The sequence below is a fragment of the Hemitrygon akajei genome, unplaced genomic scaffold (genome assembly GCF_048418815.1).
Source record: "Hemitrygon akajei unplaced genomic scaffold, sHemAka1.3 Scf000062, whole genome shotgun sequence".
Classification (NCBI taxonomy): domain Eukaryota; kingdom Metazoa; phylum Chordata; class Chondrichthyes; order Myliobatiformes; family Dasyatidae; genus Hemitrygon; species Hemitrygon akajei.
Window position 1 is genome coordinate 4443609 of NW_027331948.1, and position 17499 is coordinate 4461107.

Below are 17499 nucleotides of genomic sequence, written 5' to 3' on the forward strand. Positions count from 1 at the left end.
TAAAAAAAAAACTTCCCTCCCAGGGTCCATTTCTTGTCCGTCTTATTCGCACAAAGTGCGTTATTGAGATCTCACATGATTGTCCACAGCTAGCTTTTTAATCCAATCCATGTGCTCAGCCTTTTTCCATGTTTCATCGCTCACCCGAGATCTGGTCCGGCTCTGAACTCCCATCTCTGCCCCCGCCCATCGCAGTTCTGCGTCGCTCAGCATCCCGCTTTGCTGGCAGGTCCTCTAATTCTTTGTTAACTTCCTATTCTTCAAACTCATCCCTTTTCAAGTTGAACCGATTTGACGTTCTGACAACGAGTCAGAACAGAGGGACGCTGTGTCAGGATCGGGAAATTGTTCACAGGATAGAATAATGAGCCGGGTAGCAGATGCGTTCCAAGTAACTGAGATATAATTATTTATATTTTCCCCACAGGAAGGTCAGACGCAGCATACATGGACATGAAATGGATTTTGCAATGCAGGGGTAAGTGAAAGTTGAAGACTGAGTCTGTGCGCGGGGTGATACGTTAACCAAAGTTTCGCTATACGCGTTGGGTACTCAAACTGATGAACAGGTCGGATGCGCTCAGCTAACACCATGCGACCGTAGCTCGTTAAACTGCTTCATGTGCGGCGCCTTGTGAAAGCCTTTCTGAAAATCTAAGGACACAGCAACAATTGACTTTACTTTCCTTTCAGCTGGGAATGAGCCAGCGATTTCAGAAGTAGATGATATGTGTGAAAAATTCCTGTAAGGGAGCATAGATCAATGATTGAGAACAAATACAGACAAAGAGATAAATTCTACTGCAAAATTCAAAGTGGTGAAGAGTACAACACTGAAGGGGATGTATTTAAATACGCTCAGCATTCAGAGTAAGATGGATGAACTCGTGTTGCAATGACGTCGTGGTCAGTCCCAACTCTTACTTCAGAATGCAGTTCATTGACTTCAGTTCAGCATTCAATACTGTGATCCCCTCCAAGCTGATCGCCAAACTTCGCCAGCTTGGTATCAGCTCATCCCTCTGCAATTAGACCTTGGACTTTCTAACAGACCCGAATTTGATAAGTTAGATAATCTCTCCTCCTCCACTCTCATCCTGAATACTGGCGTTCCTCAAGGCTGTGTGCTGAGCCCTCCTATGTGCTCCCTTTTCAACTATGACTGCGTTCCAGTACATGATTAAAATTCTGTATTCAATTTCGCAGACGTCACCACGGTGGTTGCCCTGATCACAGGGACAAGGTACAACACCCGGCTGCGTGCTGTGCCGAGAGGAACCTGGCCCTTAACACCCAGAAGACCAAGGAGATCATTATGAACTTCGGGCATGCTAGGAGCCACACATGCCCCCATCGGCATTAACGGAGCTGTAATGGAGCGGGTATCAACCATCAAATTATTTGCTGTCCACATTTCCGAGGATCCTATCTGGTCACTGAACTCCTCCATCCTCTGATCAAAAAGGCGCAACAGCTCCTTTATTTCCTGAGGAACATCAAAAAAGTTCACCTCCGTCCCAGGTTACTGACGGTCATTTAACGATATACTACTGAGAGCATACTCACCAACTGCATCTCAGTGTGATATGGCAGTTGTCCTACCTCGGACCGTAAAGCACTGAGCTTGTGGTTAAAACAGCCTAACGAATTAACGGCACCCAATTGACCGCCATTGAGAACATCTACCATAAACGCTGCCTCGGCAGGGCGAAACGCAGTATTAATGATGCATCTCACACTAAGCATGGACTTTTTACTTTCCTCCCATCCAATGGGTGCTAGAGGAGCCTCTGCTCCCCAACCAGCAGGCTCAGGAAGAGTTTCTCCCCGAGGCAGTGACCCTGCTGAAACTCACATCACACCGCTAAACAGTTTTGCACCCATATCGTACTGTCTTAGCACTTTTATATTTGTGTGTTGTAGCACTTATTTTAATTCGCAGTTATTTATTAAATAACACTATTCTTTTGAACTTCTGGTTAGAAACTAATTGCTAGAAACTCTGTTTTTTTTTAATGTGATGTATCTACCTGACTGAATACACATCTCGGTTTACTCACTGCTATTTGCTGATTAGTCACTCCTTGAATCTGAAAAGAACTGTCAGAAATCATTACAATCAAAATGTCGATGTCTCTGAATGAACTAAATATTTTCACGCATCCCTGATGTGAATTGTCCACGTAGTACAGCAGTACAGAGATTAGTACCCTGGTGCTCCTATTTGTTGGCTTTCTACAGAACTCACGAAAATTCCGTTCAAAACTCCCTCACCTTGTCTATCTATCTCGTTGATGCCAACGTACACCAGGAAGTGTGCTTGCTTACCCTCGCCAGTGGGGACCCAAAGACCCGATCTGAGGTATTCCTGAGCCTGGCAGTAGTCAGACAACACACCATCCCGGTATCTCGATCATGTGCACAGAATTCCTTCTCTTTCCATTTCAATATCGAATCTCCTATTAGCACTACAGACCTTCTCACCTCTCTGCTCATCTGAGTCACAGCACCAATTCTGTGTCAAAGGCCCGGTGACTGTGCGACCGCATGGTTGACCGCCCCCCTCAGAAATTTCTAACGTTGTACCTACTACTTACTACTGAGGGCAATGGCCACAGGTGTACTCTGCCTTGGCTGTGAATTCCTGTTACTTTTCCTGAGTGTCACACTGTCACTGCCTCCTGCAATATGGATCTGCCTAGCCCCCTGTAGTTTGTATCCATTATCTCCTCATTCTTCCATATTAGTTGAGGAACATCCCCTGCTTCTCCAGTTCCTTAACACAGGGAGGCTGGGAGTCTTCTAGACCTTCCGCACCACAAAAACAGTACAAAACACTGTCCCTAGAGCAATTCTCGCTAGTAAACGAGAGATGGAGAAAGAAGAGCACAATAACCATATGACCAAATAACAATTACAGCACGGAAAAAGGCCATCTCGGCCCTTCTGGTCCGTGCTGAAACGTTACTCTCATCTAGTTCCAATGGCCTGCACTCAGCCCATAACTCTCCATTTTTTTCTGTCCATATACCTATCCAAATTCACTTTAAATGACAATACCGAACCTGCCTCTACCACTTCTACTAGAAGCTCGTTCCACACAGCTACCAATCTCTGAGTAAGAATTTTCCTCTCATGTTACCCTTAAACTTTTGCCCCCTAACTCTCAACTCATGTCCTCTTGTTTGAACCTACCCTACTCTCAATGAGAAAACCCTATCCACGTCAAATCTATCTATCACCTTCATAATTTTAAATAATTCTATCAAATCACCCCACTCAGCTTTCTACGCTCCGAAGAATAAAGACCTAACTTGTTCAAACTTTCCCTGTAACTTAGGTGCTGAAACCCCGGCAACATTCTAGTAAATCTTCTCTATACTCTCTCCATTTTGTTGATATCTTTCCTATAATTCGGTGACCAGAACTGTACACAATGCTCCAAATTCGGCCTTACCAATGCCCTGTACAATTTTAACATTACATCCGAACTCCTATACTCAATGATTTGATTTATAAAGGCCAGCATACCAAAAGCTTTCTTCACCATCCTATCCACATGAGATTCCACCTTCAGGGAACTATGCCCCATTAATCCTAGATCACTCTGTTCTAATGCATTATTCAATGGCCTACCATTTACCATGTATGTCCTATTTGGATTATTCCTACCAAAATGTAGCACCCCACACTTATCAGCATTAAACTTCATCTGCCATCGTTCAGCCCACTCTTCTAACTGGCCAAAATCTCACAGCAAGCTTTGAAAACCTACTTCATTATCCACAACGCCACCTAGCTTAGTATCATCTGCCTACTTACTAATCCAATTTACCACCCTATCATCCAGATCATTAAGGTATATGACAAACAACATTGGACCCAGTACAGATCCCTGAGGCACACCACTGGTCACCGGCCTCCAACCTGTAAAACAGTTATTCACCACTACTCTCTGGCATCTCCCATCCAGCCACTGTTGAATGCATTTTACTACTTCAATATTAATACCCAATGATTGAAACTTCCTAACTAACCATCCGTGCGGAACTTTGTCAAAGGCCTTACTGAAGTCCATACAGACAACATCCACTGCTTTACCCTTGTCCACATTCCTCGTAAACTCTTCAAAAAATTCAATAAGATTTGTCAAACATGACCTTCCACGCACAAATCCATCCTCACTGTTCCTAATCAGACTCTGTCTATCCAGATACTTATATATATCAACTCTAAGATAGTTTCAATTAATTTACCCACCACTGACGTCAAACTGACAGGCCCATAATGCTATGTTTACTCTTAGAACCTTTTTTAAGCAATGGAACCACATGAGCAATACGCCAATACTCGGGCACAATCCCGGTTTCGAATGACATTTTTTATATTTCTGTCAGAGCCCCCGCTATTCTACACTAAATTCCCTCAAGGTCCTAGGGAATATCTTGTCAGAATCTGGAGATTTATCAACTTTAATATTCCATAAAAGCGCAAGTACTTCCTTCTCTTTAATCGTCATAGTTTCCATAACTTCCCTACTTGGTTCTCTTACCTTACACAATTCAATATCCTTCTACTTAGTGAATACCAAAGAAAAGAAATTGTTCAAAATCTCCCTCATCTCTTTTGGCTGCACACATAGCTGTCCACTCTGATTCTCTAAAGGACCAATGTTATCCTTCCCTATCCTTTTGCTATTAATATAACTGTAGAAACCCTTCGGATTTATTTTCACCTTACTTGCCAAAGCAACCTAGTATCTTCTTTTAGATATTCTAATTTCTTTCTTAAGCTTCTTCTTAAATTCTTTATATTCCCCAAGCTCCTCATTTACTCCATGCTGCCTATATATATTGTAGTTATCTCTCTTTTCCCTAACCAAGTTTCCAATATCCCTTGAAAAGCATGGCTTTCTCAAACATTTAACCTTTCCTTTCAACCTAACAGAAACATAAAGTTTCTGTACCCTCAAAACTTCACCTTTAAATGACCTCTATTTCTCTATTATATCCTTCCCATAAAACAAATTATCCCAATCCATTCCTTCTAAATCCTTTCTCATCTACTCAAAGTTAGCCTTTTTGCAATCAAAAATCTCAACCCTGGGTCCAGTCCTATCCATCTGATAATTATATTGAAACTAAATGGCATTGAGATCACTGGATCCGACGTGATCCTCAATACATACTTCTGTCACCTGACCTATTTCATTCCCTAACGGAAGATCCAAAACTGCCCCTTCTCTAGTCGGTACTTCTATGTATTGCTGCAAAAAAAAACAAAAAAAAAAAAACTAGCCTGCACACATTTTACAAACTCCAAACCATCCATCCCTTTTACAGTATGGGCGTTCCAGTCTACGTGTGGAAAATTAAAATCTCCCACAATCACAACCCTGTGCTTACTACAAATATCGGCTATCTCCTTGCAAATTTGCTCCTCCAATTCCCGTTCCCCATTAGGTGGTCTATAATACACCCCTATAAGTGTTACTACACCTCTCCCATTCCTCCATTCCACCCAAATATTTTACCTAGACGAGCCCTCTGATCTATCCTACCAAAGAATCGCTATAATATTTTCTCTGACAAGCAACGCAACACCGCCTCCTGTTGTCCCTACGATTCTATCACGCCTGAAGCAGCGAAATCCAAGAATATTTAGTTGCCAATCACACCTCGCCTGCAGCCATGTTTCACTAATAGCTACAACATCATATTTCCGGGCATTAATCCATGCTCTAAGTTCATACACCTTTCTTACAATACTCCTGGCATTAAAGTAAATGTATTTAACAAATTCTCCGCCTCCTCCTCTCTGTTTATCTCGAACAGTAGAAAGAAATTTACTGTCTTCTTTTTCTTCTTTATCCCATACATCTGTTCCTACACTCTGGTTCCACTCAACACCGCACCCCCCCCCCCCCCACACCGGGATCTAGTTTAAATGCACTGGAGCCTATCTAGCAAACCTACCGGCAGGAATATTTGTCCCCCTCCAGTTCAGATGTAAACCGTCTCGTAGGAACAGGTCCCAGCTTCGCTGGAAAACTGCCCAATTATTTATCAGTCTGAAGCCCTCCCTTCTGCAACATGTCTCAAGTCATGTGTTGATCTGCACTATCTTACTATTTCTAAACCCGCCTGCACGTGGCACTAGTAGCAATCCTGAGATTGCTATCCTGGAGGTCCTGTCCCTTAACTTGGCACCTAGCTCCCTAAACTCACCTTTCAGGACCTCCTCACTCTTCCTACTCACGGCATTGGTCCCTACATGGACCACAACATCCGGCTCTTCACCCTCACTCTTGAGAATACTGAGAACTCGGTCCGAGATATCGCGGACCCTGGCACCAGAGATGCAACAGACCATCCGGGATTCTCGATCTCTTCCACAGAACTTCCTATCTGTCGCCCTAACTATGGAATCCGCTATCAGTCCTGCACTCCTCTTTCCCTCCTTCCCTTCTGAGCTGAGGGTCCAGTCTCGGTGCCAGAGACGCAACCACTGCAACTTGCTCCTGGCAGGCCGTCCCCACCAACAGTATCCAAAGCGGTATAGTTATTATTGACGGTAACGGCCACAGGTGTGCTCTCTTCATTCTGCCCATTCCCCTTCCCTCTCCTGACAGTCACCTGTCTCCTGACTCCTAGGGTTGTCCATCTCCCTGAAACTCCTGTCTATTTCTGCCTCTACCTCCCGAATGATCCGAAGTTCATCCAGCTCCAGCTCCAGATCCCTAACACGGTTTGTCAGGAGCTGCAGCTGGATGCACCTTTTGCAGGTGTAGTCATCAGGGACAGCTGTGCTCGCCCTGACTTCCCACATACTACAATGATAAAGTTGACAAATGTTTTTAGCTCGCCAAAGCTTCATGATCTTAGACAGGCGCACTCTAAAGGGATTTCCGCGAAAACGGGGCGTGAATTTTCCGCTATTTCTGTTGAGTCGCTCTCTGTTGATTGGTCGCCGCACAACCCATTAGTTTCAGATGCTGGTCAAGTTACTGGTGTCATCCACAGTGAAGACAGATGCAAAATACCTATTGCGCTCATCCATGCATCATTTTCCTGACTCGCATTCAAACCTCTCCAGCAGAATTTATAGTTGTGTCGTCTCACCTGTCGTTTGTTGTTTCCATATCTTTAAAGCTGTTGTTTCAGGGTCCTTTTGCTGTTCGACTTAATCGCACAAAGCGCTGCACTGAGATTTCACGTGATCTCCACAGCTATGAACTTAGCCTTCTGCCCTGTTTAATAACTCACCCGAGATCGGACAGAGCTTTGACATCGTCTCTCTGCACCGTGCCCACCGCAGTTCTTCGTCCCTGAGACACGCGCTTTGCTGACAGGTCCACTGTTTCCTTGTTTTCTTCACATTCTGCAAACTCACTCGCTTTCGCACTAACCTGCTCAAAGGTTCTGGATAACGAAGATATAATTATTTCTACTTTGCCTACAGGTCCGGCGGACGCGCGACAACTGCATCTCCAACAGCTTCTCGCCGTGGCAGGTGAGTGGAAATGGAAGGCTGTGACTGTGCCCGAGGTGAAACAAAAGTGTTGGTGTATCGCGTGGGTGCTCAAACTTACGGTTTGGTCGAGAGCACGCTGGTAATGCCATGCAAATTAGCTCCTTAAATGGCTTCAACCGTGGCACCTTGTTAAAGCGTTTCTGACAGTCGAAGAAAACAACATTTGGCTTTTCTTTGCGTTCAGATTTCCTAGAGCTGTTGGGTGAGTTTAAAATATTATGGCAGAGATAAGGGATCGAGTATGATACAATTGATGATGAGTCAGCAGATTTACAAGTAGAGGATGCGTGTCACATGCTGTAAGTGAGGGCAAATCAAGATTGGTTACAAATGCAGACAAAGCAAAGAATTAAATTCTACCATCGAGACAAAATTCAATGGGCCAAGAATGTAGGACTGAAGCTATCGCATGTAGATCCGCGCAGCATTCAGAATTAAGTGGACGAATTTATCGTGCAATCAGAAATTTCTCGCTATGACGTCGTTGGCATCACTGAGTCGTGTCTGAAAGAAGGTCATAGTTGAGAGCTTAGCATCTTCGGATATATTTTGTATCAAAATGACAGATAGGAAGGCATATGCGGTGGGGTGACTGTCGCTAACAGAAAGCGTTAAAAATTTAAAAAGAACCACATGTGCAGTACCTTGTTAAAGTCTTTCTGAAAATCTAAGGAATGAATATCCATTGACTTTCTCAGATTTACGAGAGTTGTTGGCAGTGGCTTAAGCATTGTCCAAGTCGCATGCCATTTTGGGCAATGACACCCATCCACTCCATAATGTACTGGTTAGGCACAGGAGTACTTTCAGCCAGAGAATTATTCAACTGAGATGTAACACTGAGCGACATAGGAAGTCATTCCTTCCTGTGGCCACTGACACCCTGAGACAATAGGCTGCTCCTGGACTAATTTCTTGGCATGATTAACTTATTATTATTTAATTATTTATGGTTTTATATTGCTATATTTCTACACTATTCTTGGTTGGTGTGGCTGTAACAAAACCCAGTTCCCTTCGGGATCAATAAAGTATGTCTGTCCGTCTATCTGTCTGTCTGTCTGTAATATGGCTGAGGAATGTGATACAGCTGAATACGAGTCACCTGGTTTACAATTAGATGCTATGTGTAACATGTACATGTCTTTAATGAAGAAAAAAAAATCAGCGTGGTTTCTGTGAAAGGAACTCTTGCCTGAAAAATCTGTAGATTTCTTCGAGGAAACAACCAGCAACGTGATAATAGGAGAGGTGGTGGATTTCATTTACTTGGATTTTCAGAAGACGCTGGAGAACGTGCCACAAACGAGGCTGCTTGACAAGATAAAATCCTATAGCGTTACAGGAAATATACAATCAAGGATTGCGGGTTCACTGACAGGCTGGACGCAGAGGATAGGATTAAAATAGGCCTTTCCTGATTGCCTTCCCGTAACTAGTGGTGTTACTCAGTGGTCAGTATTGGGACGTCTATTTTTCACGTTGTCTGTCCATGACATAGATAAAGGAACTGTTGGCTTTGTGGTAATGTTTGCGGATAATACGAAGACGGCTAAAGGGGTGGATAGTTCTGAGGAAGTTTAGAGATTGCAGCATGACATATACAAACTGAAAGACTTTGAAAAAATATGACAGATGGTAAACAGTGTTCCTGACTGAAAAGTATCTCTGTTCATGTACAGTCGCTTGCTGATTGGTTACTCCATGAATTCAGAAGATCTGCCGCCAAACCATACTGTCGATCGTTCTGCTTATGGACTGGCTCTTTTCACGCACCTCTGGTGTGGATTGTCCACGTGGTACAGCAATCCGGTGATTACTGCCCTGGAGGCCCAGTTTGTCCAATTTCTATCAAGCTCGTCAAATCACTCTGCAGGCCTTCCTCACCTTAACTATCGACACCATTGGTACAAATATACTGCAAGGCATGGCTGCTTGGTGATCTCTCGGACCCGATCTGAGGCACTCCTGATCCTGGCAACAGGCAGACAACCTCCTCTGGCTATGCAGTCCCTTATCAAGACAGCGGGCATCTTTACCTCTCTGCTCTTTGAGCCACAGCACCAGTCTCAGTGCAAGAGACCAGGTGTCTGTGCCTCCCCGTACTTGACCGTCCTCCACAACAGCTTCTAAATTTGTACTCATAATTGTGCGAAATTGCCAAAGGTCCTTGCTGTGCATTTCCTTTGCTTTACTTGACAATCACACAGCTACGATCTACTGCAAACTAGCTCCCTATTGCTCCTATCTGTCACCTCTTCATTGTCCCGAATGCGTGGAAGATCATCAGCTGCATTTCGATTTATTTCATACTTTCTTTCAGAAGATGCAACTCGGTGCAGTAATTGTAGATTTATCTATCGAAGATGGAGAAGTCTTCTGGATCTCCCGCATCGAAAACAGGTTACATAACATTGACCCTGGAACAGTTATCGCCAGCACATAGGGAACGGAGATATAAGAACTCAATGATAAAAAAAAAGCCAGACACTTTTACCTCGCCTAAGCCGGCCGATCTTAGATTGGCGCACTGTCAAGCCTGGCATACTCAAATTAATTGCCTGTACACATGCAATTGAATTTTCCGCCTTATCTAACGAATCCCTCTCTGTAGATTGGCTGCCGCACTCATCATCGTACTTGAATGTTAGCCAAATTACTGGCGTCTTCCGCAGTGATGGTCAATGTAAATACTAATGGCGCTCACCCACAATGTCCCTGAACCCCATTCAAACCCCTCCAGCATCATGCTCAATTTATAGTTATTCCTTCTAGACTCTGGAATATGGTTGTTCAATTTATAATTGTTCCTTCTAGACTATTGCATATGGTTGTTCAATTTATAGTTGTTCCTTCTGGACTATTGCATATGGTTGTTCAATTTATAATTGTTCCTTCTAGACTCTTGCATATGGTTGTTCAATTTATAGTTGTTCCTTCTAGACTCTTGCATATGGTTGTTCAATTTATAGTTGTTCCTTCTAGACTCTTGCATATGGTTGTTCAATTTATAGTTGTTCCTTCTAGACTCTTGCATATGATTGTTCAATTTATAGTTGTTCCTTCTAGACTCTTGCATATGGCTGTTCAATTTATAGTTGTTCCTTCTAGACTCTTGCATATGGTTGTTCAATTTATAGTTGTTCCTTCTAGACTCTTGCATATGGTTGTTCAATTTATAATTGTTCCTTCTAGACTATTGCATATGGTTGTTCAATTTATAATTGTTCCTTCTAGACTATTGCATATGGTTGTTCAATTTATAATTGTTCCTTCTAGACTCTTGTATATGGTTGTTCAATTTATAATTGTTCCTTCTAGACTATTGCATATGGCTGTTCAATTTATAGTTGTTCCTTCTGGACTCTTGCATATGGTTGTTCAATTTATAGTTGTTCATTCTAGACTCTTGCATATGGTGGTTCAATTTATAGTTGTTCCTTCTAGACTAATGCATATGGTTGTTGAATTAATAGTTGTTCCTTCTAGACACTTGCATATGCTTTTTCAATTTATAATTGTTCCTTCTAGACTCTTGCATATGGTTGTTCAATTTATAGTTGTTCCTTCTAGACTCTAGCATATGGTTGTTCAATTTATAGTTGTTCCTTCTAGACGCTTGCATATGGTTGTTCAATTTATAATTGTTCCTTCTAGACTATTGCATATGGTTGTTCAATTTATAGTTGTTCCTTCTAGACGCTTGCATATGGTTGTTCAATTTATAATTGTCCCTTCTAGACTATTGCATATGGTTGTTCAATTTATAATTGTTCCTTCTAGACTATTGCATATGGTTGTTCAATTTATAATTGTTCCTTCTAGACTATTGCATATGGTTGTTCAATTTATAGTTGTTCCTTCTAGACTTTTGCATATGGTTGTTCAATTTATAGTTGTTCCTTCTAGACTCTTGCATATGGTTGTTCAATTTATAGTTGTTCCTTCTAGACTCTTGCATATGGTTGTTCAATTTATAATTGTTCCTTCTAGACTCTTGCATATGGTTGTTCAATTTATAGTTGTTCCTTCTGGATTCTTGCATATGGTTGTTCAATTTATAGTTGTTCCTTCTAGACTCTTGCATATGGTTGTTCAATTTATAGTTGTTCCTTCTAGACTCTTGCATATGGTTGTTCAATTTATAGTTGTTCGTTCTAGACTCTTGCATATGGTTGTTCAATTAGTAGTTGATCCTTCTAGACTCTTGCATATGGTTGTTCAATTTATAGTTGTTCCTTCTAGACTCTTGCATATGGTTGTTCAATTTATAATTATTCCTTCTAGACTACTGCATATGGTTGTTCAATTTATAATTGTTCCTTCCAGACTATTGCAAATGGTTGTTCAATTGATAATTGTTCCTTCTAGACTCTTGCATATGGTTGTTCAATTTATAATTGTCCCTTCTAGACTCTTGCATATGGTTGTTCAATTTATAGTTGTTCCTTCTAGACACTTGCATATGGTTGTTCAATTTATAATTGTACCTTCTAGACTCTTGCATATGGTTGTTCAACTTATAGTTGTTCCTTCTAGACTCTTGCATATGGTTGTTCAATTTATAGCTCTTCGTTCTAGACTCTTGCATATGGTTGTACAATTTATAATTGTTCCCTCGAGGCTATTGCATATGGTTGTTCAATTTATAATTGTTCCTTCTAGACTATTGCATATGGTTGTTCAATTTATAGTTGTTCCTTCTAGACTTTTGCACATGGTTGTTCAATTTATAATTGTTCCTTCTAGACTCTTGCATATGGTTGTTCAATTTATAATTGTTCCTTCTAGACTCTTTCATATGGTTGTTCAATTTATAATTGTTCCTTCTAGACTCTTGCATATGGTTGTTCAATTTATAGTTCTTCGTTCTAGACTCTTGCATATGGTTGTCCAATGTATAATTGTTCCTTCTAGACTCTTGCATATGGTTGTTCAATTTATAATTGTTCCTTCTAGACTCTTGCATATGGTTGTCCAATTTATAGTTGTTCCTTCTAGACTCTTGCATATGGTTGTTCAATTTATAATTGTTCCTTCTGGACACTTGCATGTGGTTGTTCAATGTAAAGTTGATCCTTCTAGACTATTGCCTATGGTTGTTCAATTTATAATTGTTCCTTTTAGACTCCTGCATATGGTTGTTCAATTAATAGTTGTTCCTTCTAGACTCTTGCATATGCTTGTTCAATTTATAATTGTTCCTTCTAGACTCTTGCATATGGTTGTCCAATTTATAGTTGTTCCTTCTAGACTCTTGCATTTGGTTGTTCAATTTATAATTGTTCCTTCTAGACTCTTGCATATGGTTGTTCAATTTAAAGTTGATCCTTCTAGACTATTGCTTATGGTTGTTCAATTTATAGTTGTTCCTTCAAGACTCTTGCATATGGTTGTTCAATTAATAGTTGTTCCTTCTAGACTCTTGCATATGGTTGTTCAATTTATTGTTGTTCCTTCTAGACTCTTGCATATGGTTGTTCAATTTATAATTGTTCCTTCTAGACTCTTGCATATGGTGGTTCAATTTATAATTGTTCCTTCTAGACTCTTGCATATGGTTGTTCAAATTATAATTGTTCCTTGTAGACTCTTGCATATGGTTGTTCAATTTATAATTGTACCTTCTAGACTCTTGCATATGGTTGTTCAACTTATAGTTGTTCCTTCTAGACTCTTGCATATGGTTGTTCAATTTATAGCTCTTCGTTCTAGACTCTTGCATATGGTTGTACAATTTATAATTGTTCCCTCGAGACTATTGCATATGGTTGTTCAATTTATAATTGTTCCTTCTAGACTATTGCATATGGTTGTTCAATTTATAGTTGTTCCTTCTAGACTTTTGCACATGGTTGTTCAATTTATAATTGTTCCTTCTAGACTCTTGCATATGGTTGTTCAATTTATAATTGTTCCTTCTAGACTCTTTCATATGGTTGTTCAATTTATAATTGTTCCTTCTAGACTCTTGCATATGGTTGTTCAATTTATAGTTCTTCGTTCTAGACTCTTGCATATGGTTGTCCAATGTATAATTGTTCCTTCTAGACTCTTGCATATGGTTGTTCAATTTATAATTGTTCCTTCTAGACTCTTGCATATGGTTGTCCAATTTATAGTTGTTCCTTCTAGACACTTGCATATGGTTGTTCAATTTATTATTGTTCCTTCTGGACACTTGCATGTGGTTGTTCAATGTAAAGTTGATCCTTCTAGACTATTGCCTATGGTTGTTCAATTTATAATTGTTCCTTTTAGACTCCTGCATATGGTTGTTCAATTAATAGTTGTTCCTTCTAGACTCTTGCATATGCTTGTTCAATTTATAATTGTTCCTTCTAGACTCTTGCATATGGTTGTCCAATTTATAGTTGTTCCTTCTAGACTCTTGCATTTGGTTGTTCAATTTATAATTGTTCCTTCTAGACTCTTGCATATGGTTGTTCAATTTAAAGTTGATCCTTCTAGACTATTGCTTATGGTTGTTCAATTTATAGTTGTTCCTTCAAGACTCTTGCATATGGTTGTTCAATTAATAGTTGTTCCTTCTAGACTCTTGCATATGGTTGTTCAATTTATTGTTGTTCCTTCTAGACTCTTGCATATGGTTGTTCAATTTATAATTGTTCCTTCTAGACTCTTGCATATGGTGGTTCAATTTATAATTGTTCCTTCTAGACTCTTGCATATGGTTGTTCAAATTATAATTGTTCCTTGTAGACTCTTGCATATGGTTGTTCAATTTATAATTGTTCCTTCTAGACTCTTGCATATGGTTGTTCAATTTATAGTTTTTCCTTCTAGACTCTTGCATATGGTTGTTCAATTTATAGTTGTTCCTTCTAGACTCTTGCATATGGTTGTTCAATTTATAGTTGTTCCTTCTAGACTCTTGCATATGGTTGTTCAATTTATAGTTGTTCCTTCTAGACTCTTGCATATTGTTGTTCAATTTATAGTTGTTTGTTCTAGACTCTTGCATATGGTTTTTCAGTTTATAATTGTTCGTTCTAGAGTCTTGCATATGCTTGTTCAATTTATAGTTGTTCTTTCTAGACTCTTGCACATGGTTGTTCAATTTATAGTTGTTCCTTCTAGACTCTTGCATATGGTTGTCACTTTATAATTGTTTCTTCTTGACTTTTGCATATGGTTGTTCAATTTATAATTGTTCCTTCTAGACTCTTGCATATGGTTGTTCAATTTATAATTGTTCCTTCTAGACTATTGCATATGGTTGTTCAATTTATATTTGTTCCTTCTAGACTAATGCTTCTTGTTTCCTTATCTAAAAATCTGTTCTTCTAGGATCCCTGTGTTGTCCGTATTAATTGTACAAAGTGAGCTCATGAGGTCTCACGTCGTCACCCACGGCCAGGACTTCAGCTGATTTCACATGCTCAGCCTTTTGCCCTACTTAATAACTCACCCGAGCTTTGGCCCAGCTCTCGGCTCCCCTCGGTGCTCGCTGACCGTCACAGTTCTGCATCGCTGAGCATTCCGCTTTGCTGGCAGGTCCTCTAAACCTCTGTTTATTTCAGATTCTTCAAACAGATCCCTTTTCAAATTAACCTGCTCGAATGTTTTGACAACGAATGAGAAATGTGGTACGCTCTGACAGGACTGGGAAATGGACGAAAGGGTGGTTTAAGAAGCCGGGAGGTGATTACGTGTTACTGAGAAAGATTTTTCTATTTTCCCCCCACAGGAAACACAGATGCAGAGCATCTTCATCTCAGGGACGTTGTCAAAAGCCCTCGTAAGTAGAACTCGAAGACCAGGTCTGTGCACGGGGCGATTAAAGTTTTGCCGTATCGGGTGGCTGCTCCAACTGACGGACGGGTCGGAAACGCTTCGGTAACACTATGCGATCCTAGCTCGTTAACCAGCTTCGTGCGGCACGTTGTTGTCCTTAATAAGTTCCCTCATAAGCTGCAGCACGGTGCACCTGGTGTAGATTTGTTTATTCGAGAGGATGGATGACGTCTAGACCTCCCGCATTGCAAAAACACCGCCGCTGTAACAATTGTCGCTAACAGACGAGGAATGGAGAAATAAGATCAAGTGATAAAGTTGCCGATAACTTTCCACCGCCTACGCTTGAGGATCTTGGAGTGGCGCACTCTAAAGCCTAACACGCACAAGTGCATTTCCGCGACACATGCGCTTGAATTTTCCGTTTTCCCAATGAATCCCTCTCTGCCTCTGGGTGTCCTCACAACACATTTCCCTTGAGATGTTGCTCAGATAACTGGTGTCTTCCACAGTGAAGAAAGATTCAAAGTGCCTGTTGCGCTTATCCATCATTTCCCTGAGTATCATTCAAACTTCTCCAGCGTCACGTTCAATGTGTAACTGTGCCTTAAAACCTATCGCTTATTCTTTCCATATCTTCAAATGTGTTTTTCTAGGGCCCCTTTGTTGTCCACCTTAGTTGTACAAAGTGCGCTGTTGAGATCTCACGTGATCATCTATTGCCAGCTCTTCAACCCACTTCATGTGCTCAGCCTTTAACCCTGTCTAGTACCTCAGCGGAGATGTGGTGCAGAATTGAGCTCCGTCTCTGCACTGGGGCGGTCGCGGTTCTGCGTCGCTATACATCCAACTTTGCTGACAGGCCCAGTCATTCGTTGTTTTCATCACATTCTTCAATCTCATCCCTTTTCGAAATGACCTGTTGGAACGTTCTGATTAAAGTTAAAAACAGAGCACAGTGAGAGGACCGGGAACAAGTTCAAAGGTTGGGTTAATGAGCCGCGAAGCAGGTAGGTTCCAGATTAATAGATATCATTGTTTCTATTTTGCTCACAGGAATACCTACCTCAATCCATTTGCAGGGGTCGCAGTTTTTCAACTTGAGGGGTAAGTGGAAATTGAAGACTGACAGTTTTGCTGTATAGAGTGGGTGTTCAAACTAATGGTAGGGTCGGGTGTGCTCCGTTAACACAAAATCATCTTAGCTCGTTAAGCCGCCTCATCTGTGGAACTTTGTGAAAACCTTTCAGAAAATCTAATAAAACATTAATGGATTTTTCTTTACGTCCGATTTACTAAAGCAGTTGGGCGTGGTTAAGATAAAATGGCAGAGATAAGAGATCCAGTATGATACAGTTGATGAAGGGCCAGCAAGTTTATAAGCAGATGATGTGAGTAAGATGCCTGTAGCGAAGGACAAGGGCAGACAGAGCAAAGAGATCAGTTCTACGGCAGAGGTGAATTTCAAATGGCGAGGAATGCAGGGCTGACCCTGCCGCATTTAGATGCGTGCAGCATTTAGAATGGAATGGACCGACAATTAGACACTGACGTCATGGGCGTCACTGAGTACCGGCTGAAAGACGGTCTAATGTGGGAGCTTAACATCTAAGGATATCCTTTTTTGTCAACAGCACATGCAGGAGGGCATATGCGTTGGGATGGCTCTGTTGGTAACATATGATATAACATCTGTAGAAAGATGTTAGGGTCAGAGAATGTGGAATCTTTGTAGGTGGAGTGGGAAATTCTACGAATAAATACACATGTGAATAATATATAGAAGTCAGAATAACAGAGAACATGTGTATATTACTTTGCAAAGGGAGCTGGGAAAGCGCATGTAGGAAGGAACTCGTGAGTTAAATAGGAGGGCAGATTCAGGCAGATAAGGGAGACTGCCAAGCGGAACAGTCATCAATGGAGAGTTCATCGGTCGAAGTGATCTCAGGCAGAACGGTAGGGCATTGTTTCATTCGGGATTCGTCGACAACGGGCCGAAGTGAGGTATGTAAACTCTGAGGAAGAGAAACAGGATATATGTCTGTGAGGCCAGTGTTCTGTACTGAGTGTGAGATGTGAGAAATCCGGGAGACACCCAGCCTGCTGGACGACTACATGCACATCAGGTGAGTCGAGCTGCTGCTCTTTAGGGACCGAATTAGGGTACTAGACAGGTAGCTCGATGACCTTCGTCCTGTCAAGTAA

The 17499-nt window shown here is 41.3% G+C and overlaps 1 protein-coding gene across 1 annotated transcript in view; it reads left to right on the forward strand.

Moving 5' to 3' along the window:
* LOC140721830 (uncharacterized) overlaps positions 1-17499 on the forward strand; it is a 119920-nt gene that overhangs the window by 59458 nt on the left and 42963 nt on the right. Inside the window, exons 9-12 of the mRNA XM_073036638.1 lie at positions 428-478; positions 7462-7512; positions 15245-15295; positions 16348-16398. Coding sequence (XP_072892739.1) covers positions 428-478; positions 7462-7512; positions 15245-15295; positions 16348-16398 — 204 coding nt within the window. The remainder of the gene's footprint in view (positions 1-427; positions 479-7461; positions 7513-15244; positions 15296-16347; positions 16399-17499) is intronic.